Genomic DNA, 21,412 nt, shown 5'->3' with positions numbered 1-21,412 from the left:
CTTGGGCCAAATAGGCCCATTAAAGACGTTTGTATTGAATAGTCTGTATTGAAACGCAGCGTATGACAGAACGACGACGTGCGTCTTGGTAGTTTGACTGCCGCTAATCGGTGCCCGACGCTGATTGTCCCCACGGTCGCGACGGTGACGGATATTTCAGTGAGTCAGTCTTTACAATACTCCCCGCGTTTCTAGCGAAAACCTAAATGATCACTGATAGAGATAATTACTTATGTGTTCTGAGCATTTAGCTTGTCCTAATGATCAGATCTTCCTGTTTTGAGTTCTCTGTTCCTGGGAATTTCGGACTAACAGATGAGCTGAAATGAAACTCCTTTCAATAGTAGTGTCTGTGATGTGTGTCGGGTTTGTTGTCTGAAAAATGTGGCTGAAAATTGTATTCTTTCCCTCTATAGCTGTATCGATTTTTGGCTGACCAGGTGTTTGTTGAAATGCGTCTGTGGGTAATAGTCTTATTCACTGGCTATTTTGGAATCCAGAAGTCATTTTTTTTGTATTCATATGGGTTCTCAAGAATAAAAGGTCTTGGATTAGGTCCTAGATCCGACTCCTAAGTTTGCTGGATTCACATCACTATCGATTTAGGCCTCTCCGATGCATGCAATAATATTATCTTTTATACTTTGTGGGAGTGTGGTTCTGTTCATGGAGTCTTCGTGTGTGTAGTTTGGTGGTTGACATTGAAGATAGGAGCTTTAACTCGTTACTCTCATGGTTTTATATCTATTAATTTATACAAGTTTTCTTCATTTCACGTGGGAAATCAGCTACAGAGACATGTCAAGATTTCGATCATTGTTGCAAGCCTCAGTAAATGCAACAAAGAAGGGTATTCACCTGCCACTCTTCCGTCACTTATGATGGGTCGTACTTAATTTTTTTTTATCTATTGAGTTTCTGGTGTTTGTTGTCGTTTGCTTTTGCTCAGCTGTGCTCGTGCTTATACTTTGACATTGACTGATATAGCAAGTGACGTTGGTATTATGTCCCTAGGACTTATGAACCTTTTGGGGTTACCTTTATATTTCTCGACTAGCCTTTACGCTTTTTCATGTAGCAGGGAGTGCTAGTTTCTGACATATCTTCACCACTCTGCAAAACTGTTAGCTCTTACGTGGAACGTTGAAGAATGGGTACCACCTGCAGAGAAGTATATATTTAAGTTCCATTCGAAAGAAGACTTAAAGAAATGGCATCTCTATTCTGATTCTGAATATGGAGGTACGTAAGTAGACAGGTTCAAGCACTAAAGAGTGTCCGATATTGTTTTTTTTTTTTTTTTTTCCACTTTCATTTGCATGCTTTGTTGATTCTTATGAACAGCTACTGAGACAAAATAAGATTTCTGAAGATTTGCATTGCATAGAATTTAATTGATATGAATTAGTTATGCATTTGATAATTTATTTGGTGGCAACATGTTTGACACTTATTTTACAGGATTATCTTCGGCTTCCTTGGAGATCCCAGAGGGAGGAAATGGTTCAGATGGCACTGGTTAGCAACTTAGTAATTTATTCGTGATTCATGTCACTGTCATGACGTTCATCAATAAAATATGAGACTTTTCTATGTTACGATACTGTTGTTTCTTAAAGTCTCATTTTGTTTCTTACACTACTCATTTAGTAATGCTTTTCACCCAATTTTCTGTTTTAGGAATTTTCTCGGGGAACCTTTCCGTAAATATCAGTGAGGGATCTCAGTGGAAAATCAATCGGAGTGGCTTCTGTGGAATGCGCTCAAAGAAGGTTACATACAAAGCATCCTTAGTCAATATATAACTTTTACATACAACTAATGTTTGAAGACAAGATGGAAAACGGGTTACTAGATTGTCATCTTGGTTTGAACCGGAAGACTTTGTGACTCAATTGAGCATACTATTTCAACTAACTCTACGGACCTTTATATTTTTCTTGTTGGCAGTTTGATGGCTTCATTGACCTTGACGGGTATGATGCAATAGCCCTGAGGCTCAGAGGAGATGGAAGGTGTTACATCTCTACCGTAAGTTTTCATGCTTATACTCACCTTTCCTTTACTCACAGATGAAACAACAAAAGGGTTGGTATACTAAACCTTGATTTTTGATTTAGATCTATACCGAAAACTGGGTGAACTCACCGGGGCAAGCAGAAGATAACTCGTGGCAAGCTTTTGTGTTTGCTCCAAAGGACAATTGGTATACTGCTAAGGCAAGTCTTACTTCTATAGATGTTACCCAACAAAAGAGTTTTAGAGCATTTAGACATCTTTTTTTTTTTGCTTTTAGCTCTTTAGATAAAAACACTTTAGATGAAAACATAACCAAAAAGACAGATGGCGATTATGAGTTTAGTTGAATGTTTCACTTTGTAGTCTAAGGCCAATTAGTAACCGGAGTGTAAAAATATATCAGATCCCTCTAGCTCGATACTTGCCAACATGGAAAGGAAATGTGATCGATGTGGAAATGGAGATGAATCCAGGTCGTGTGCTGGGTATGTCACTATCGGTAAACGCAGAAGGTGGTGCGGTTGGAGCTAAATCAGGAGCAGGTGATTTCCGAGTTGAAATTGACTGGATCAAAGCCTTGAGATTGCCATGAACGGTGAACATTTTTTTTCTGTTTATTCTTGGTTTTAGCTTTTTAAAAACCAGGCCTGAGTTGATACTTACAAGGTTGTTGAATTGTAATTGGTCATCACTTGGAGAAATGTTTTTACCTTGTCATCAAATAAAAAATAAACACAAATCAAAAGGTATTATCATCTTGTGTTGTTTAGTTTATCCTCCTTTTTTGGTCAACTAGTTCATACTTCCATCAGTATTATGGTCGTGATTGAATAAGAGAGACTATGGTAAGTAAATTGGTGGAAGACGAAGAAATTAATAGAATTCTATAACGTGTTTCCATTTTGTAAACTTGCAAAATAAATAATTTTCAAAAGGTAATGAAAGAATATAAATTAATCATATACTATATGCTAAGTAAAACTAAACACAAAATAATGAAGTTTGAAAAAAAATAATAATAAAAAATAAATAAATAATGAAGTTTGTGTGTTCAGATTTTCAAATGATAATAAACCTTGGACACTAACGGTATTGCACCATTTTCCGTATTTTCCTTTCTCTTGATAGAGACACACGTGTAATCACCGGCTAGTCAGATGGTAGGTCCCATTATGTACAGCTGTTTTTCTTTATTGTAAAATCTGCACCGTTGGATCTAATCATTGATTATTTTTCTTTTTTTTCCTGTACGTAGTCGCTTGATGATGCGGTTGTTTCAGTGGATCGCGGGACCCACTAAACCACCCGGTTGTTTCTGTACATAATCGCTTGATATATAATGTAAGTAGTTTTTTTTTTTCTTGGGGAGAAATTCATGCATTTGAGTTATATTTCTTTTTTTTTAGTTATATTTCTTTGTTGTAGCATGATTTAATCTCTGTATACTGTACTTACGAATTTTCCAGTTCTCATTTGGATTAGTGAATATGATGCTTTATATATCAACCGATTTACATTTTTCTAATTTTTTTCTCAAAGGCTTTTTCGATTTACTCTGATCAATCATTCGTCAAAGCTATAAAAACCATTATATTAATTTTCGCATGAAGATTAAAAAGAGAGATTAATTATTGAGGAAAAGACACATGGGACAAAAGGAAAAAGAAAAGAGAATGAGAGGAACATGTCGCATGTGCTGGAGCTTATGTCATACCGACAATCTAGAAGCATCTTGTTCACTAAAGATTTTATGTAGTAAATAGAAAAGGATTTTAAGAAAAAACTTACAAACAAAAAAAAAAACTGTTAAATTAATAATAGATGAAACGCAGTTCCATGGATAGAAGTTGGCGGTCTTTTTGTGCAGTAAACATAAAAAAAAAAACTATTTTTGAAATTACTCTAAAGTTTAATCAGTTGCCTCACTCCTTCAATAAGGGGTTCAATGTAGTTTAGCGGTTTAGGGCTGTTGTCACATTTTCGTTGAATGTTGATGTATGTAGCCGATTTATTGGAAAACATAGTTACATAATTTGGAATTGAACGTGTATATGTGGATCTTTGATCATGTGAAGAATAATCTTTTTTTTTTCTTTTCTTTTTTTAAAAAGTGTAGAATAATATTACGCGGTCACATCACGTGTTTTGTTAATAAATTATCTGACGACTATTCATAATCGTCTAGCACATATACTGTATGATTACTATGAACATATATATTTTTAAAAATTCTTTTTATATATAGACGGTATAAAGAAGACTTTATATTATTACATATACAGTTGTTCAAAATACATATTATCGAAAAAGAACATACATACAATGACATATGAGAATTATTAGTATTCAGAATAACTTTTGTGATATACACACATGTTTGATGAGACGATGGAGTTTTTTTTCCCATACAAAGAAGTGGGTAGAATTTACGAAACGTGTTGGGACTCATTTATCATCTTCAAGGAATTTCAGGAAAAATAGAGTAATTGTATCCTTAATTTTCTCAGAAAAAAAAACAAAAAAGATATGAGGTTGACAAAATTAAACAAAAGAAATATATGCGACTTTCGTTGTCTCTCTCAACGTATTTATATTTTGGTTTCCAAAAAAAAAAATATACCGTTAAAATTCGATCATTGGATGTTTGGTCCACATAGTCGTGAGGGCTTGACCACATCTCTCCTACTAAGTCGATATTACAAGATTGCCCCCATCCTAATAAACACTTCCAATACCAAATATGGAAATTCCACTGGCCGATATAGATTACTATCGAATCTCTTGCGAGTTTGATGTACTGACTTAGCTTTAATGATATGAAAGAGAGCCAATTAATACAAATTTGGAGGCAACATTGTTTTCTGTACGGTACAAACCGGGTTTTGTTGTTTGTTTGTTTCGGTTCGGTTAAATACGAGGTTAATTTGGTAAGATAACATTAGGTAGTGTCTCCTTTCTTGACTCTTGTGTCTTTCGTACTTTCTCATTAGTTTACAGACTGTTACGCGAAGGAACAAAAACAAAAGGTGAAAGTTGTCCGAAGGAAACTCTCTCTCTCTCTCTCGAGCTTCACATTCTATATCTACAGTATCGGTCACATCTAGAGAGAGAGAAAGAAAAAAGTAAAGCTCTTCTTCATTTTGGGAGAGCTAAACACCATTGTCGTAAGTTCGTTTACTTTCGATTCTGTTTTCTTCTTTATTTGCTAAATTTTCGGGCTTTATAATTAGTTTATCTTTTTTTTATCGAAATTAAATTAGTTTATCTTTAAAATCTAAAATTTGGCACAATTCAGCGTGTTCCAGGGATGGATCTTGCCTGATTTTGGAATTTGAATTCTGTGTTTTCTCGAAAATGTCAAGTTGGATTTTTTTTTTTTTTTTCGGTTCTAGTGTTGGGGTCAGATCTGGGAAGCATCAGTTTCCATTTCTGGTAATTCATGGAATAGTAATGATGGAGCTGCGTTTCATCTATCATTGTTGAATTGAATTCTGTTTCTTTTTATTTTTGGGTAAATCTTTATTGTTACTTTTTTTTTTTGAACAACTTTATTGCTACATTTAATTGCTTTTTCTTTTGGGCTTAAATGTTTATTGCTACATTTAGGTACTTATCTCATGAGATTGGCCAGTTTAACAGTCAGTTTTACTCTGTTTCCTCAGGTTTCTTGGCATGGATTTGAGATTCTTGTGTTGAATCATAGTAATCTCAGGGATATAGTCCATTGAATGGCTCACATATTGGTTTAGGAAAGAGACTTTTCACTTGTGTGAAAATGAAGGTTGATACTGTTCTTGACTATGCTCTATTTGAGCTTTCGCATAAACATTCGCGGTGAGTGAATCTTATTCTCCGTGTGAAATGTTCTGTTTGAATGATTTTGCTTCTTTGTTGAAATCTTATTCTCGGTGTCTTACAACAGTTGTGAGCTATTTGTTTCGAGTAATGGAGAAACAGAGAAACTGGCTTCAGGATTGATCGAACCATTTGTGAATCATCTAAGTGTTCTTGAAGCAAAATCCTCTTTTAGAGCGCTAGTAGAAGAAAGCGAAAATGACAAATCCTGGTTCACAAGAAGAACACTCGAGAGGTTTTAAAAGGACATTTTTGCATTTCCCTTTTAACACAAAATTTTGAAGTAGTTTTTAAATCTTTGCCTTAGATCTTTTTTTTTTTCTTTTCAGATTTGTTCAGTTTGTTAGTAGTCCAGAAGTTTTGGAAAGAGTCAATACATTTGATTTGGAGATGTCACAGTTGGAAGCAGCTCGTACATTATATTCTCAGGGTCTGTTAAATTTATCTTTTGTTTGATCAAATATTAAGTTTACGACCAAACTTGATCTTAATTTTTTTTCCATGTTTCAGATGATGGAGGTGTAACAGATGCAACAAAGTAAGTAAAGCTCTCTGCTTTTTTTTTTTTTTATATATATATTGAGTCAAAGTTTGTGTTGAAAGAGTGTTTTGCTGATTGCTTTTCTTTGTCTATATTCAGAAAGGAGCTCTTAAGAGCAATAGATTTAAGACTTGAGGCAATTAAGAAGGACTTATCCGCAGCGATTGCTCATGCGTCAGCTAATGGTTTTGACCCTCACTCTGTTTCTGATCTCCAACAGTTTGCTGATAGATTCGGCGCACATCTTTTAAAGTAAGCATTTCTTTTTCTTGGTGTTTCACTTTCTTGTAATTGTGTTTTGAATTTGATTCAAAAAATATTTTCTTTATCAGCGAAGCATGCGGAAAATATATTTCACTATGGCAAAGAAGACCAGACCTGATCACGAAGAACTTGAATACCAATACACAAACATCAGTCAATGAAACAAACATCAGTCAAGATCAAAGTACTAAGAATGATGAAGAGGAGAAAAAAGATGAATCTTCTACGGTTAAGACCAGTCAACATACAAGGAGACTCAGCGTTCAAGATCGTATCAATCTCTTTGAGAGCAAACAGAAGGAAAATTCGAACTCTGTAGGAAATAAACCGGTAGTTGTGGCTAAATCCACAGAATTAAAGAGACTTTCTTCTGATGTATCATCAGCTGCTCCTGCATTCCCTGAGAAGTCTGTTTTGAGAAGATGGAGCATTGTTAGTGACATGAGCTTTGATTTGACATTGGATAACAAGAAGTCTGATAATAGTAGCACCGAAGAAGAAGGTCCCTCGAGTGCACCATCAGCTGTTAATCCTGATGCCACAGTGCCAAGAGAGTCTGAAGAAAACAGTAAAAAGGGTGATGATGATGATGTTTGTTCTACTAAATGTGATGATTCTCAAAACCAGACTGATGGTGATATCAGGCAGAGAGAAGAGGAGAGTTATGCATCCAAGTCCCACAATGTGGCACAATCATCGGTCATGTTTCCTTATCGACATTCACGATCTCGATCAGCACATATAGCAAATGGTGTTGATATCAAAAGTGATGACCTTCATTCAAAAGGCCGGAGAAGAGTTGTTTCCGTTAGACAAGGAACCAGCCTTAACACCCTCTACAAAACCAGCTTCTGCAGGTTAGATCTATCTTGAAAATAACAGTCAAAGTTTTGAATACTAAAAAGTGGATAGGTTTCAAATGTACATTTTAATGATTCTGCAGGGTCTGAACAAAGAAAAAAATCAGTTGACGTAGAGGATGATCTTGAAGATAGTCTTGTGAATGCAGATTCATCTGGGAAAATCAACAATAATAGAGCTCCTGTAACATCTGTGGAACAAATGCAGAGGACGAGAATGTCTAGGGAGAGCGCTCAAGGGGTTAATGATGAGTTGAAAAAGAAGGCAAATGAGCTTGAGAAAATATTTGCAGAGCATAAACTACGGGTGCTTCCAGAGGATCAATCAGCTGGTGATGATAAAGACAACAAAAATGTTGTAATGCGACGGAACTTATCTGATTTAAGTTATTCAGATGATTCTAAAGGAAAGTTGTATGAGACTTATATGAAGAAAAGGGATGCAAAACTGAGAGAAGAATGGAGTTCGAAAGAAACTAAATTGAAGTCGATGCAAGAAGCTCTTGAGAGAAGTAGGAACGAGATGAAGGCAAAGTTTTCTGCTGCTTCCGAGAAGAGGCAGGATTCGATTTCAAGTACCCGCCAACGTGCAGAGAAATTCAGATCCTTTAACTCTCGGTCAAGTATCAAGAAGTATCAGGTACCAAAGAATTAGTTTCTGACTGTTCATACTTGCTGTTTAGTAGTATTTTGTAATTTGATTAGGTAACTTTTCTTGATCTTTGAACAGCATCCTATAAGCTCATTACAGAGCGAAGAAGAAGACGTGAAAGATAAGCCAGCCAATGGACAATCCATTGGAAAGAGTGCTTCTAGGAGCTCCCAAGTTAGAAAGGCTCCATCACCAAACCGGAGCTCCCGAGTCTCAAAACCATCAGGTAAAGTCTCAAACACTAACATTACTTCCGGGAGAGGGCGAAGAACAACAGAGATAAATACGGTTGCACAGTCTTCTATTCCCAATTTCTCTGATCTTAAGAAAGAAAACACAAAACCATCTTCATTAGCTGTCAGAAATCCTCCTATGATGCGAACACAGGTGAGAAGTAGTAATAAGAAGACTACAAAGGATGATATACCGTCTCCTGTTAAGCCCCGAAGACCAAGATCATTAAGGAAAAGCTTCTCTGCGAACATAGAATTCACAGAGTTGACAACTCTCTACTCTGATGATATGATGAACAAAGAGAGGAATCAGAAGCAAGGCACTGACATTGATGATGTACCAGAGAATTTGAGGAATGATAAAGAGTTCGATGAAATTGAGACTGAGGCAGAAGAAGAAGAAGAAGAAGTCAAAGAAGTTGTGGAGAACCCTCTCAAAGAAGAAGAGGAAGATAGAGAAATGGAAACTCTAGTAGTTGAGGATATTGTTGATGAAAAGCCTTCACATAGTGACAAAGTTGAGAACTCCTCAGAGGATGAAAATGTCACTTGTTTGAGATCAATTTCTCAGGTAGACTTACCAGTGAATACCCTAGCTTCTTCAACATTTCAGCATAATGTTTCCTCGTTGATGGATTCACCTAGTGAGAGTCCTCTCTCGTGGAACTCAAACTTGCAACACGCATTCTCTTATCCCCACGAGCATTCTGATGCTGATGCTTCAATGGATTACTCTCCAATGGGAAGTCCTGCTTCTTGGAGTTCAAGAATGAGAAAGAAATGGGGAACAACAGCTCAGAGTCCTGTTATTGTTTCTAATTCTTCTCCACTCCATTCTCGCAAGGATTTAGCTAAAGGGATCAAACGTTTGCTAAAGTTTGGAAAGAAAACTCGTGCTGCGGATAATCTGATGGATTGGGTTTCCGTGACGACATCTGAAGGTGACGATGATTTTGCTTATCGATCATCTGATGAATTAAGGAAATCAAGAATGGCATCTTCTCATAGTCAGCTTTCTGAGGATGAACAAGGTATAGAATCTTTTTACATTGCAGCTTCTTGTTTTTGTCTTCAAATGGTTTCATGAAAGTCCTCTGATCATAGCTTTGTGTTTTCTGTTTCAAAGCTTCAAACAACTCCATACATCAAGCGAGCTTTAAAGTGAAAGATGGTGACTTTAAGAGATCATTCTTCTCACTTTCTACATTCCGTAGCAAAGGAAACGACTCGAAGCTAAGATAGCAGAAAGAAAAAAAGAACCAAAACCAGACTCTGTGTTTTCCTTTACTTACAAGTACAAAGTTTGTAGTGTTGAAGGAGAATTTCTTGATTCGAATTAAGTACATTATTGTTGATTTCTTTAATATTTAAATGAGATGAACATAATTTTGATCATTATGAACTTCTAATTACATATACATATCAGATGTTCTGCTCTCTACGTCATCCAACAAAGAAAATATACTTCACTAATGTGGAAATTGTTCTGCATTGGTTGGTGGCAAATGCATCTGTTCCTAAAATACTAAATTTACTAAATGTAAAAGTAACATTCAGTAATCAATGAAATATATCGTTTGTGCTGTAATGATCGTAGTAGTTAGTACAGCTCAGTTTCTGTCTTTCTTCAGAATTTAAAATTGCGAGATTCTTAGGTTGGATAAGATTGCTTGAGTTCTACGATAGGTCGAAGTCAAAAGAAGAAATTTAAGCTTCATGTTATGTCACTAACATTTTGTACATACCGCGCAAATAAACGGTGGTCTATTGGTCTTTGCGTACACATAAAATTAATATTCATATTTATGGTAACAAAGTTTGTCCCTAAGTGTCTTTTGTTTCGAAGTTTACGGACATCATTATAATACATACAAACAAGAAGAAATGAAGTAAAACACCATTATAAATTCTAAATCAAACCAAAGTCGAACGTTCAGCTTTGCACAAATGATCTGAAACATATCCCGGATAGATATCCTAAACACGATTACCGGTTTATGGCGATGCAAGTTGGATCTAATTGAGATATAAGAACACGTTTACAACTCAAGAAATGACATTTAAATCGTCGTTTAAACCACAACAACAACCAAAAAAAAAAAAAAAAAACCCAAACAAACCACCAACCAACAGCTACATGGTAACATTATAACAAGAACATAAGTTAGAAGAAAAGAAAAGAAAAACGATAATGAAGACAATACATAAAGATAGGAAACAAAAAAAAAAAAAGAGAGAGAAGAAAAAGTCTCCACTCAAATCACGGCTTCAAGGAAGAATTCACTGGTAATACATGAGCTGCTGCGCATTCTGGAAACCACCATCATAGATTGTCTGGTTTGAACCAGTAGCTACCATTGCAGCTTGCTTAAGAGCGTGTTGTCCCTGTGGGTGATGCATCAGCGGATTCATTCCGGCCATCTTGCTCATCGCTAGTTGCCTCTCGTAAGCCAAGAGATCGCTGGCTGAGAATCCCGGGATTGGTGCTGGACCTGGTGGAGGAAGCGGGTTTGATGCTGTTCCTGGTGGAGTTGGCTTGCTTCCCCAAGAACACTGTGGGAACAACCAAACACATTATTCTTTTAGCATTCCCAAACCGAAGAATGACTTTTGAGTCCAGAAAAAATGCAGTTAAATTAGTAAGATTTACTTTACCTTCATTTGCCTGCCACCGAGGTAGGAATGTGTATTTCCCATCTGGATAGCGAGGGCGGCCTCTACATGAGTAGAGTATCTCACAAATCCAAAACCTTTGTCTCTTTGAACACGGACCTCCTCAATAACTCCAGCACCGAGGGAATGGAAGTGGCGGTGAAGATCAACCTGTGAAACCTGAAAAGTCGAATAAATATACATATATAGTTTGGTATAAAAGGTAGAGATGACGGTTGTGTCAAGTCAACAGAGAATCACTATAACAACAAATGTCTTTTTCTTTACCTCTGGACCAAGATTCCCAACGTAAACAGTTGTGTACTGAGCATTGCTCTCGGGAGCATCACCGCTACTCGTATCTTTACCATCCTCTGCAAAACCACATAAGCCAATGTTCAGTATCAAGAGGTAAGAACTAGTATCATTTTGAGGCTTCTCACTGGTTTCACTTAATACTCCATTTTATGAATAGTGAAGAAGAGTTGAGTTTTTCGTTTTAAAACTTACCCGAGACACCACTGGTTAGTTCCACAACACTTTTGGAATCAGAGGTCTGCTTTTCCTCACCAGAAGTGGCTCCCTTTGTTGCCCAGTTGCAGCGAATCTGCCTTGAACCAAGCCATTTCCCTAAAAAAACAGAAAAAAAGAATCTCTTATCAATCATAAGCCAATGAAGGTAAATGGCACGGTTTATCTCTATATGGATATTTATCAGGTGAGACAAACTTCATCATAAACTCAACTCTATGCGTGTAAATGTGACAACCAAAAATATATACAAACTCATTCCAACAACTATGAGATTTTCATCAGTTGTAAGAAGGAAAGCTTTCAAGTTCTAAAATCATCAATCATGATAAACATAAATTTGCAGATCACCGATTACAAAGAATTGCCATACTCACCGCCTATCTCATCTATTGCAGTCTGAGCATCCTGCATAGGGAAATAAGATTGGGAGCAATGAATAAATGGCTTAAGTTAAAACCAGTTCATAGATGAAGGACTGAAGGGAAGAAATCTTAGTACCTGCTGGTTACGGAACGAAACAAATCCAAATCCTCTAGAACGCCCAGTTTTCTGATCCCACATAACCCTTGCATCCCTAAATACAACATCAAAAAGTCAGAATGCGAATCTTAAGCTTCCATTTCCAATACGAGAATGCTCAGCAGTATGCAACTACACAACTTACGAGCAACTTGGGTAAGCAGAAAAGCAATTAAACAGCATTGCATCGGTAACCTCAGGGCTCAAATCCCCGACAAATATACTGAAGTGAGCTGCACATGAAAGATTGCAACAGTGTGTCATATTAGTATGTTACCCATAGAATACCTAAAGCCCTATTTTCAAAAGAAAGTCTAGCATTTGAATATGAACCAACCTGATGTATCCTCCCTTTGGCCACTAGCATAAGCCCAGTTAACTTTGATAGGTTGCCCAAACCTGCATATTACAGAATCCAATGTAATCTAGTCCAAACCATGGCAAACAGAGTATCTTGCTCATGCTAGAATCAAGTAATACTGAACTTACAAATGCCTTCCATTGAGAGAGAGGATTGCAAGACCAGCCGATCGTCGGTCGAAGTAGTGGACAAAACCATAAGAAGACTGGTCGTTTACAAATCAAAACATAAACATCAGACCATAATACCAATCATGGCCAATACCCAAGAAAAAAGGTTTATGATCGTAGGAAAAACATAGCAACCTAATACCGTAAGTAGAATATTATAACAGAGTAACATAAACACTAACCTTTTCCTTCCTAATAAGTTTACAGCTTTCTACAGGGCCTGTGCTAGCAAAAACCTCTTGGAGCAGAGGTTCCGTCACCTGAATATGGATGTTTCCAACGTACCTGCAATTTCTCAAAGGTAGACAAACTAAGAAGCCTAAACAAGAATCAAAATGAAAACAGCACATAATCAACACTTCTGACAAAACGAATTCATTCAGTGACGGGATAAACAACAAAGAATCAGTTTTTTTCCCATATTAGTATAAGCAAAAATTCAGAGAAAAGCTTGTGTAACCAACATTCTTGACAAACGTATTCATTCAATGCACAGTTATTAACAATATATATATATACACATTACACACAGTAATACATATTTGAAGTTTGGTTTCCCCTAACTAATTTTAGGACTCACAAACTGGAAACTTGAGCTCACTAGTGAGACAATGTTAAGCCAAAACACCAAATATACATAAAAAGTGAACAAAAATACCCAAAAAAAATAAAACAAAATCAAAAATCCTAACACTCACACACTGCGGCAAGTACTCGGATCAAAACCAGGGGGAAGATTTCCACTTGGGATTGGTTCTATCTGCAAAAAGGAAAAAGAAAAGGAAACGAAAGAAAATGAAAAAGAAAGAAATAACGGGAAAAAAATTGCTTCCTAAATGACCCGTGACTATATCACTCTTCAGGATGTCTCAGCGACTAAGCTAAGCTAAGGAATCAGTTTCACCTCGAAGATTATCATGGAGTTGTTGAACCAAAAATCAGACAATAAAAAACAAACACTTGAGAAACATTAACAAACAGTTACACACAAGCTTTGCGTATAAGGGGGAAGCAAGACTATTGGTGATAATCCCATAAATTTCATAACTTTTGACGTTTTGACTACTAACGAGCAAAAAATAAACCAAGCATCGTCAATCTCAGAATATCTGCAGAGAAATCTCAGAACCGAAAAAAATGAAACAAGAAATCGAGAGTTCTAACTCTGGCTTATAGAACAAAAGGGTATATATATAAAACACCAGAAAAAAACAGTAAAGTCGAAACTTTGAGAAAGCCCTAAATCGACACAAAGCCGACCATTGAAATGAAAGAAAAGCACACAGAGAAAGCAGAAACCTGAGGCGCAGCGAGGAGTCCGGGATGGTAGAGAGACTGTTGCTGCATAAGAGCTTGCTGCATCATCACTTGTTGCTGCTGCTGCTTCAACCTCTGCATTTTCGGACACGGGAAATCTTATTGTCTTTGATTTACTTTCTTCCCAAATGAAATTGAGACCGTGCTCTGTCTTTTAGGGTTCGCAGTGTTTTTTTTTTTTTTTTTTGGTTTCCGAGAAAATAAGAGAAATGAGAAAAGAAAAAAGAAAAAAAAAAACGAAGAACAAGAAAAAAGGAAGTCTCTTGATAGAAAGCGATGGAAGCAATCGAGTGGCTCTTACGAATTTATTGAATTGATTCTTTTGTAATAGCTGACATCGATAAGCTAAAGTCACAGGCTGTAAGAGATTTTATAACTGACAGCCAATGAGATATTAGCACGTTAAATGATGGCTCAGCCCAATCACTGTCGAAATCAGACACGCCTTCAATTGAAATGAAACTAGACAACTAATCACAAAAAGATCCTGTAGTTTATTGCAAACTAAAGATACACCCTTTAAATTTATTATTTCTACGAATTATACCCTGAATAAATTAGAAAAACTGCATCTCGTTCACTTAATCATTCACCCTTCTTAACTCCGTTACGTTTGCAATCAGATTCCTAAATCTATTAATCCAGTTCTTAGTTGAAAAGATTTTAAGTTTGTCTATGTTTATACCGTTTCAATCATATGCAATTTGATAACAATAAAAACTATGGTTTTTGTATGATTAGCGACACGCTCTTTTTAATTGTTAATTTGTATGTTTTCACTTCAGTTATTAACCAACAAAAATGCTTGTGTGGAAATTCCAGCATGTTTCTATAGAGCAGTGTTTGGGGGCAGGAAATCGAGACAAATTACAGTACATAGAAAAAAACAGAGAAAGAAATTTTGAAAATTTTGTTAAGTTTTAGAAGGAAAACGAACCAATTTGGTTCTACATATAATATCTTACTGTTGATCACAGCACATTTATAGAAGAGGTAAAAAAAGATCTTGATCAGGCTAGGTCGGAAAAAGCCATGATACAATTTGAACGGAGTTTCTGTATAGACAATAACGGAGTATTAATTTGAAAAATAAATAAAAGGTTTTGACGTGTTACATCGAATCAAGAATGTATCTTTTATTGGTGGCTTAAAATAGGGCTCTCTTTTGGTGTAATCTTGTATTTCTGGTTTTGAAATTTCACTCCCAATTAGTATGTGATAACATATAAGTTATAATATAAATTTACTATCGCATAGTAAATATTGAAGTTAGACTATGATTACAAACTTCAGTACAAAGCAAAACAAAAATCACTTAAATAAGCCAGGGGATCGAATTGTTAATCTAAGAACTCAGTACCTAACAAATATTGAGCAAATTATACTAGAGCATAAGTTGGAGATCTTTCGAACATTGGCCTTCTTCTTCAATCTCCATAGAAATATCTTTATCCCCTTTTGGTTTGGGATGGGACACGGTTTGAGCAACAGAATTGTCTGGTCGTTTAGACGAGTGTCCCGGTTCTAGCGTTTGACCGGGTTCAGTCTCTGGCTTGGGAGGATATTGATGATGACCCGCGTTTTGGTTAACTTGGTATGGAGCTCTAGCCACAGCTCTGTAATGGAATAAAAAAAAACAAAAAAAAAAAATTGTAAATCAGTCAGCTGGTGAGTATCTGCTACGGTTTTGATTGAATAATAGGAACATTTAGGAGAACTTATGGTAAAAATCATCCATCTTTTGAACTAACCATAGTAACTGACTAACTGGAACATTAGGAAATAAAGAACATCAGAAAGTGTGGTTTAAGTTAAGATACCTGTCTTTCCGTTTAGCAAAGAAACGATGAAGTGAAGCTCTACGTGCTATACGTTCCACAATCTGACTTTGCTGTTGTTGTTGTTGATTAGCATCCGCAGAACTTGTGGGCTCGTTGAGATCAGGAAGAACCATGTTGCTTTTGTTGTTGTTGTTGTTGTTGTTATTTTCGACATTGATATGTGTATGAGTGTTAATATCAGTCACAGACTTGGCTTGTTTTGCCACTTCCATTATCTCTTTAGCTTTGTATGCAGGGAACTCATTGTATACTAAAACTTTTCCTCCAAAGAATATGGTCAGCTGGGAACTTCTTGAATTTAATTCGCTGAAAAAACAAAAAAAAATTGGATTTTAGAAAGGAAAAACATTTAAAAAACGAGCCGGTTTTCCATGATCTAATCTCCAGTAACATAAAAGCAACTTTAATTTTATCTCTAAGGATCAAAAGAGTAATAATTAGACCTGAGGTTGGTGTTTTTAGCTTTGTCACCGGATGAGTTAGAGGGTTCGCCCTTTGAAACCCTCTGAAAGACGTCGAGTGATTTGGTTTCCGAATCTGCCTTATGCATTGCATGTTGTTTCCCTGAACAAAGAGAATAAAAATTCTGGTCAGCTTTATTTACAACCAAACGAATAAGTTCTAAAAAAATTAACCCTATTTCCAAGAGATACAAACATCTTGTTTGTGATTCATGAACCATATTAGATACTTCAATCAAAGCAACTCATAGATTTATCTTTTTTTTTTTTTTTTTTTTGCTACTTAATTTTCATATTACAAGAGGAAGTTATATACGATTCTAACGAACTGACGTACAAATGAAGAAACAAAAACAGAGCTAAAAATTTATTGTAAAGAGAGGAAGAGAGAAAGAACCTGGTTGGTCGGAGCTTCCGAGATCGGAACCGGGTTTTCGGACCAACCCAAGATCTATGTTCCCGAAACTACCCTTCTCCTTTAAGTAACGGCTGAGCAAACTACATCTCCGGGTAAAACTGGATTTCTCCGTGGGTTGTGCCTTGGCATTTTCATTTCTCGACATCTTGTAAATGGTAAGGAAGTTCTCCTGAGGTTTTTCTATTTTATCTTCAATTCTTATTTTTATGTGTATTGTTATCTTCTTCTTCTTCTTCTTTTTTGTTGTGCGTGGATTGCGCGTAAATTGGAAGAGGACAAGAGGGATATGTCGAGCTCGCTCATGTGTTTATAAATTCATTCACCCAATAAGTTTCTGTGGCTTTAATAGCCTCCAAGAAAGGAACCTTTTTTATTCCCCTTTTCTTTTACTTTCAATAAGTAATCAGTAGTTAATCACTCTGATCGGCCATTAGTAATCGCTAAAGTAGATTAAACGCCCCATTACATACAATAATAAGGTTTTAAATAGCGTTTAGAAATCAGTTGTTTGGCATAATTCATTACTAATATTTCTGTGAAACCAAAAAAACAAAAAATAGTAAAATAAATATTTCATATATCACATCTGGTAAGGTAATAATATTTCATCAGATTTGATTAACGCTAAAATAATAATAGTAATGTGTCCATTTCTTTTAGTCAAAATTCGCATGACATTGTGAAAGGTTAATATTCGTCAGTAATTATGTATTTGATTTCTGAGTTGGTATAAGAAATCTATCGCCTATCTTATCATAAAAATATGTTCACATTTTTTTGTTTAGTTTGGTTCTGTTTCTCTATTTATGGTCGGCCAGATTTTAAACTTGAACCAACCATTTTTATTATTTTCGGTTAGAATTTCCCGCACGTTTTCTTTACGCGTAAAGATAAAAAGAAGAAAAGAGTTCAGAACCGATGGCAACGTTAGTAAACGCCGTTAACCGATTTGGTAAAAGTCGTATAAGGGCCCAAAAGATGCTCTCATATATACAAAATTGCCCTTCCACAAAAACCTCACCAGAAATTCTCGTGGTGGCATCATCGTAATTAGAAACTCTTCAGACATAAAACAAATGCGAAAGTCCTCGCGTTAGTTAACGACCTAACGGCAATTCGTTGAATAGTATGTGGGCCACGTTGGTCCTACTCCTGGCCCTTACGAAATTTCGTGGAGAAAACAAAAATTCAAAAGAACAGACTTTTGTCTCAGACCCGACCAAAATTTTGAACACGTGATTTAAATAGATTATCCGTTAAGATTACGACACGTTACGCAATCTGAACGGCGCACTCGCAACAGTCTTGTGTGATTCGCGTTTTTCCCACTTCCTATATATCAAGGAAAAGGGCAAATCTTTATATCACCTAATAAGTTTGGTCAAAAATCAAATTAATGGCTCAACTCGTAATTTAACGAAATACCCTTTTCACAAATGCAAAAGAAAAAACGTGTTCCGGAAAATGATATCGGAAAAAAAAAAACAGAATAAAGAAAGCACTTTAATTTTAGAGACGAAGCAAATCGAACCGATCAAATAGAACCAATAATTACTAAACCGGGTTGGTAACTCGTTATCCACTTTACTTGTAGCCATTTAAGTCAATTTAACATATGTATTACACTATGACTCTATGACTATGTTCATTTTGTAGTATCCGATGTATTAAACTATGACTATGCAATTTCCCATTAATAATATAAAGCAGCTGTTAAAAAAAAAAAAAACAAACGTCAAAACAATTATGGGCTTCGGCTCAAGCATCACAGCAGTTTTGGGCTAAAATAACCCATAATTATATTTAGGAAACAGATTTCGTTATATTTTACTAAATTTGTTTATTGGTAAAAAGTTTGTTTTTAAGACTCTGGAGAAAGATTGTAAAATCTATACAACAATGTTAATTATGTCAGACAGTTGATAAGTAACTTTATAATTTTGGTTAATATAATTATATTTAATATAGTTAGTATGTTAATTGTAGCTAGTAGTGTTGTATGGCTTAGAGAGAAATTATTACCAATCCAAGAGAAAGACAATAGAATATATTTTGGTCACCCGCTCTTGGATTAGTATAACTACAGTAGTTTATCCTTTTTTCTAATTATCAATTTTATTTATATTTTGCTAATATTTTGCTTATGTTTTACTTAATTGTACACTTTTCAAGTTCTTTTGGATTATGCAATGGTTTAAAACCACGAAATTTGGGTTCCATATTTATATTTAAAATAATATATTCTAACTAAAAAACAATTGATTTGTGTCACATAATTATCAATTTACTTATATTTTGCTTAATTTTATATTTTACATGTACTTATATATATGTATTTGATAATTATATATATATATATATATTTGCTTAACACATGTATCTAACGTATGGGTATTTTTGTTGTACTGAAATCAAGAGTTGTAAATATAATAAAACCTGACTAACACAGTCTTTCAAGGAACGGAAGACCAGAAATATTATACATTATGAATAACACCCGTAGTGAGGTCTAGTCTTGGAAAACTACTTTGTATCAAAAACATTCTGAAGAGGTCTCTGATAGCAGCCACTTTATGAGCGGGATTTTCGGCGTTGTTTGGCATTATAAGCTTGCACATAGAGGCAGTGAGATACATCAACAAAATATTTATTTTTGGTGGAGTTGTATGCTTCATATGGCTTTCCAAATCCATCGTATTGAAGTCCCTAGCCGCATGGTACTATGTGAAAACGTACCATGCTAGAATATGCGTTTTTCATCCTAGAATATATTTTTTTGGTTTTTGATTAGGACCTCTAATATATGATACACGAAGGATAAACTAGAAGAATTATACTATTCTCTTCAAGAGTTGACTTGCCTCTTACAAAATAAATGAACCAAATGCACAGAGAATGTAATAAAGAAGAAATGTTAATCTTTATGAGTTAAGGTTATCCACCTTAAAATTACACAAATGATCACATACACACATGCATGTATGTGTATACATTAATTCTGATACACGTGTATGTACGTTTCAAGAACATGTTTGGGTTCTATGGACACAAATGCCCACAGATCAAATCATGCAAAAAATAAGAAGGTATACATACAAGTGTAGATGCACCAAAAATTTGCTCAGGAATAAGCGACTAGTTTCATTATTTCTTTTGAATTTTCTCATCCAAGAGTTTGAATCTGCGTAAATGATAAAACAATTTACCTCACATCAGTTTTAGGAAAGAAAAACATAGAAGCTAGAGAGATTCTCTTGGTATGTCTGAATTACCTGTACTCTGAATAGATTCTTGCAAGGGCTTGAAGGAAGATCAGATCTCAAGAACTATGACTGTAATCAAAAGAAGATCGAATCGATCAGCTCTTGTTTATTAGTGAGGTTTTACTAAAAATGAATGAGGAGGACCCGATGAAAACTCACAGTCAGAATCTGTTTTGACCCATTTATGTCCGTCGCTACTACTTCTTCTTTCGTTGGTTTCTTCTTCTTCTTCACTCTTCATAGATAACTGTTTCTTTTCTTCCAAGTTTCTCTTTGTTGTCGATGATGTTGGTTTCGAGGAGGCTTGAGCATTATTAATCTTCTTATGTAGCATCATTTTCAACAACTGTAGATTGATTTTGATCAGAGACTATTAAACAAAAATAAAATAAAATAAATCTTTGAATCTAATTTGTATATACTTTGTTGTTTACCTTCTCCATTCTCGATTCTTGAAGCGTGTCTCTCAAGCTAGGGCTCGGGGATATAGAAAATCCATCTGTGCAGACAAATATCTTCTTAAAAAGATATGAGATAGACGTCTTGCTTATGTCTCTTTTTTTCTTAGTTTCTATCGATATCTCTTTGCATCTACCTAGAATAGCGTTAATCGTTCGCTCCATATGTTCCTCCTTATTCTCCTCAGACGAATCCACAACAGCGCAAAGCGCATTGCTAATTCGCCTCTCGACCTCTAAACTCGATGGACAATTTAAGAATCTATCCAAAGGAAGATTTTTCATGAGCTCTCTATTCACATCTGACTTCCTTTTCTTAGTTCTTGACAAGAGTTTCATCAACTCCTTCTGCAACTTCCCAACCTCCTCGGGAGTAAAATCCCCAATATCATCAAATGAAGATGGCTCTTCTTCTTGTTCGAATTGCGAAATAGAGTTCTTCTCTGCTTCGATCTCTTCACAAACATTGTTGCTCTTGTTTTCGTTCACACCGTTGCTTGTGGTTCCGAATGTTCCAATAGCGAGCAGCGCGTGAGGCCAGTCGCTAAACTCCTCTCTTGGCTCTTGCTTCACATGATCTAAAAAAAAAAAAAAAATTAAGACAGCAACAAAATTTCAGAGGACCAATCAAACTGAAGAAGCAAAGACAAGGATCTTGCAAAATAAAGTACAAAAACAAGATTTAAGACAGAAAATTCGAAAGAGACAGGAATCTTGGGGCATTGCTTGCACATGTCCCTAGTAGACAATAGAATCTTGAAGTTAAGATTTTATGAAAGTAAAAAAAAACTTACGAGAACAAGCAGAGGAAATGCTTGTTCTGTTTTGATTCCCCTGTTTCGCATTTAACTTGTTCTGCATCCACCCGAAGAACTGAAAACAAAAACAAAAAACAAAAAACAATTCAGAAACCATATGCGAAATAATAATCAAGGAAACTTATTCTGCATATATGATCATGCCAAATACAAAGGATCATGAAACAAACCTTCAT

At 35.5% G+C, this 21,412-nt stretch overlaps 5 protein-coding genes across 9 annotated transcripts; 2 read left to right on the top strand and 3 right to left on the bottom strand.

Moving 5' to 3' along the window:
- Positions 1-55: 55 nt before the first annotated feature.
- LOC18993158 (probable complex I intermediate-associated protein 30) lies at positions 56-2,772 on the top strand. Of its 2 annotated transcripts, none has more exons than XM_006416649.2 (8): positions 56-159; positions 789-850; positions 1,129-1,242; positions 1,462-1,518; positions 1,681-1,772; positions 1,951-2,031; positions 2,121-2,219; positions 2,423-2,772. In XM_006416649.2, exons 2-8 carry the CDS (start codon positions 799-801, stop codon positions 2,609-2,611), a joined length of 684 nt encoding a protein of 227 aa, XP_006416712.1. In that variant the 5' UTR covers positions 56-159; positions 789-798; the 3' UTR covers positions 2,612-2,772. The 2 variants fall into 2 exon arrangements, with proteins under 2 accessions (XP_006416712.1, XP_024008481.1); XM_024152713.1 differs by having other exon boundaries at positions 90-163.
- Positions 2,773-5,040: 2,268 nt separating this feature from the next.
- LOC18993157 (COP1-interacting protein 7) lies at positions 5,041-9,819 on the top strand. The gene is given in 11 exon segments (XM_024152358.1): positions 5,041-5,183; positions 5,682-5,853; positions 5,942-6,109; positions 6,204-6,304; positions 6,385-6,412; positions 6,515-6,667; positions 6,748-7,473; positions 7,475-7,536; positions 7,623-8,179; positions 8,270-9,455; positions 9,551-9,819. Coding segments are annotated over 10 exon segments (3,156 nt in total). The 5' UTR covers positions 5,041-5,183; positions 5,682-5,794; the 3' UTR covers positions 9,667-9,819.
- A 622-nt stretch (positions 9,820-10,441) lies between these two features.
- LOC18993156 (oligouridylate-binding protein 1B) lies at positions 10,442-14,167 on the bottom strand. Of its 4 annotated transcripts, none has more exons than XM_006416647.2 (12): positions 13,960-14,167; positions 13,359-13,420; positions 12,843-12,945; positions 12,619-12,695; positions 12,467-12,528; positions 12,275-12,362; positions 12,109-12,184; positions 11,985-12,015; positions 11,587-11,706; positions 11,365-11,450; positions 11,080-11,256; positions 10,442-10,977 (listed from the first exon to the last, which is right to left on the bottom strand). In XM_006416647.2, the coding sequence occupies exons 1-12, from the start codon at positions 14,056-14,058 to the stop codon at positions 10,705-10,707; spliced, it is 1,254 nt and encodes a 417-aa protein (XP_006416710.1). In that variant the 5' UTR covers positions 14,059-14,167; the 3' UTR covers positions 10,442-10,704. The 4 variants fall into 4 exon arrangements, with proteins under 4 accessions (XP_006416710.1, XP_024008261.1, XP_024008262.1 ...); XM_024152493.1 differs by having other exon boundaries at positions 11,080-11,247; XM_024152494.1 differs by having other exon boundaries at positions 11,365-11,438.
- A 1,022-nt stretch (positions 14,168-15,189) lies between these two features.
- On the bottom strand, positions 15,190-17,027 carry LOC18993155 (protein TIFY 11A). The gene is made up of 4 exons (XM_006416646.2): positions 16,677-17,027; positions 16,262-16,382; positions 15,798-16,124; positions 15,190-15,593 (listed from the first exon to the last, which is right to left on the bottom strand). Exons 1-4 carry the CDS (start codon positions 16,840-16,842, stop codon positions 15,362-15,364), a joined length of 846 nt encoding a protein of 281 aa, XP_006416709.1. The 5' UTR covers positions 16,843-17,027; the 3' UTR covers positions 15,190-15,361.
- Positions 17,028-19,803: 2,776 nt separating this feature from the next.
- LOC18993154 lies at positions 19,804-21,412 on the bottom strand. Its single transcript, XM_006416645.2, has 6 exons — positions 21,407-21,412; positions 21,213-21,291; positions 20,395-20,996; positions 20,120-20,306; positions 19,970-20,029; positions 19,804-19,878 (listed from the first exon to the last, which is right to left on the bottom strand). The coding sequence occupies exons 1-5, from the start codon at positions 21,410-21,412 to the stop codon at positions 20,010-20,012; spliced, it is 894 nt and encodes a 297-aa protein (XP_006416708.1). The 3' UTR covers positions 19,804-19,878; positions 19,970-20,009.

Source organism: Eutrema salsugineum, unplaced genomic scaffold (genome assembly GCF_000478725.1).
Source record: "Eutrema salsugineum unplaced genomic scaffold, Eutsalg1_0 scaffold_5, whole genome shotgun sequence".
NCBI classification, from domain to species: Eukaryota; Viridiplantae; Streptophyta; class Magnoliopsida; order Brassicales; family Brassicaceae; genus Eutrema; species Eutrema salsugineum.
The sequence above is the reverse complement of the archived record's forward strand: the minus strand, read 5'-3'. Positions and strand labels throughout refer to the sequence as shown.

Excerpts from the sequence above, each read along its gene's own strand:
- LOC18993154 (XM_006416645.2), bottom strand. Across the intron at positions 20,997-21,212 it reads CATTTCCTCTGCTTGTTCTC|ATCATGTGAAGCAAGAGCCA; the intron begins GTAAGTTTTTTT and ends TTTTTTTTTTAG. Across the intron at positions 20,307-20,394 it reads AAGAATCGAGAATGGAGAAG|TTGTTGAAAATGATGCTACA; the intron begins GTAAACAACAAA and ends ATCAATCTACAG.
- LOC18993155 (XM_006416646.2), bottom strand. The coding sequence starts at position 16,842 with ATGTCGAGAAATGAAAATGCCAAGGCACAACCCACGGAGAAATCCAGT. Across the intron at positions 16,383-16,676 it reads CGGAAGCTCCGACCAACCAG|GGAAACAACATGCAATGCAT; the intron begins GTTCTTTCTCTC and ends CTCTTTGTTCAG. Across the intron at positions 16,125-16,261 it reads GCTAAAAACACCAACCTCAG|CGAATTAAATTCAAGAAGTT; the intron begins GTCTAATTATTA and ends TTGTTTTTTCAG.
- LOC18993158 (XM_006416649.2), top strand. The coding sequence starts at position 799 with ATGTCAAGATTTCGATCATTGTTGCAAGCCTCAGTAAATGCAACAAAG. Across the intron at positions 1,519-1,680 it reads AAATGGTTCAGATGGCACTG|GAATTTTCTCGGGGAACCTT; the intron begins GTTAGCAACTTA and ends TTTCTGTTTTAG. Across the intron at positions 1,773-1,950 it reads GTGGAATGCGCTCAAAGAAG|TTTGATGGCTTCATTGACCT; the intron begins GTTACATACAAA and ends TCTTGTTGGCAG.
- LOC18993156 (XM_006416647.2), bottom strand. The coding sequence starts at position 14,058 with ATGCAGAGGTTGAAGCAGCAGCAGCAACAAGTGATGATGCAGCAAGCT. Across the intron at positions 12,529-12,618 it reads TCTCTCAATGGAAGGCATTT|GTTTGGGCAACCTATCAAAG; the intron begins GTAAGTTCAGTA and ends TGTAATATGCAG. Across the intron at positions 12,016-12,108 it reads TTTCGTTCCGTAACCAGCAG|GATGCTCAGACTGCAATAGA; the intron begins GTACTAAGATTT and ends TTCCCTATGCAG.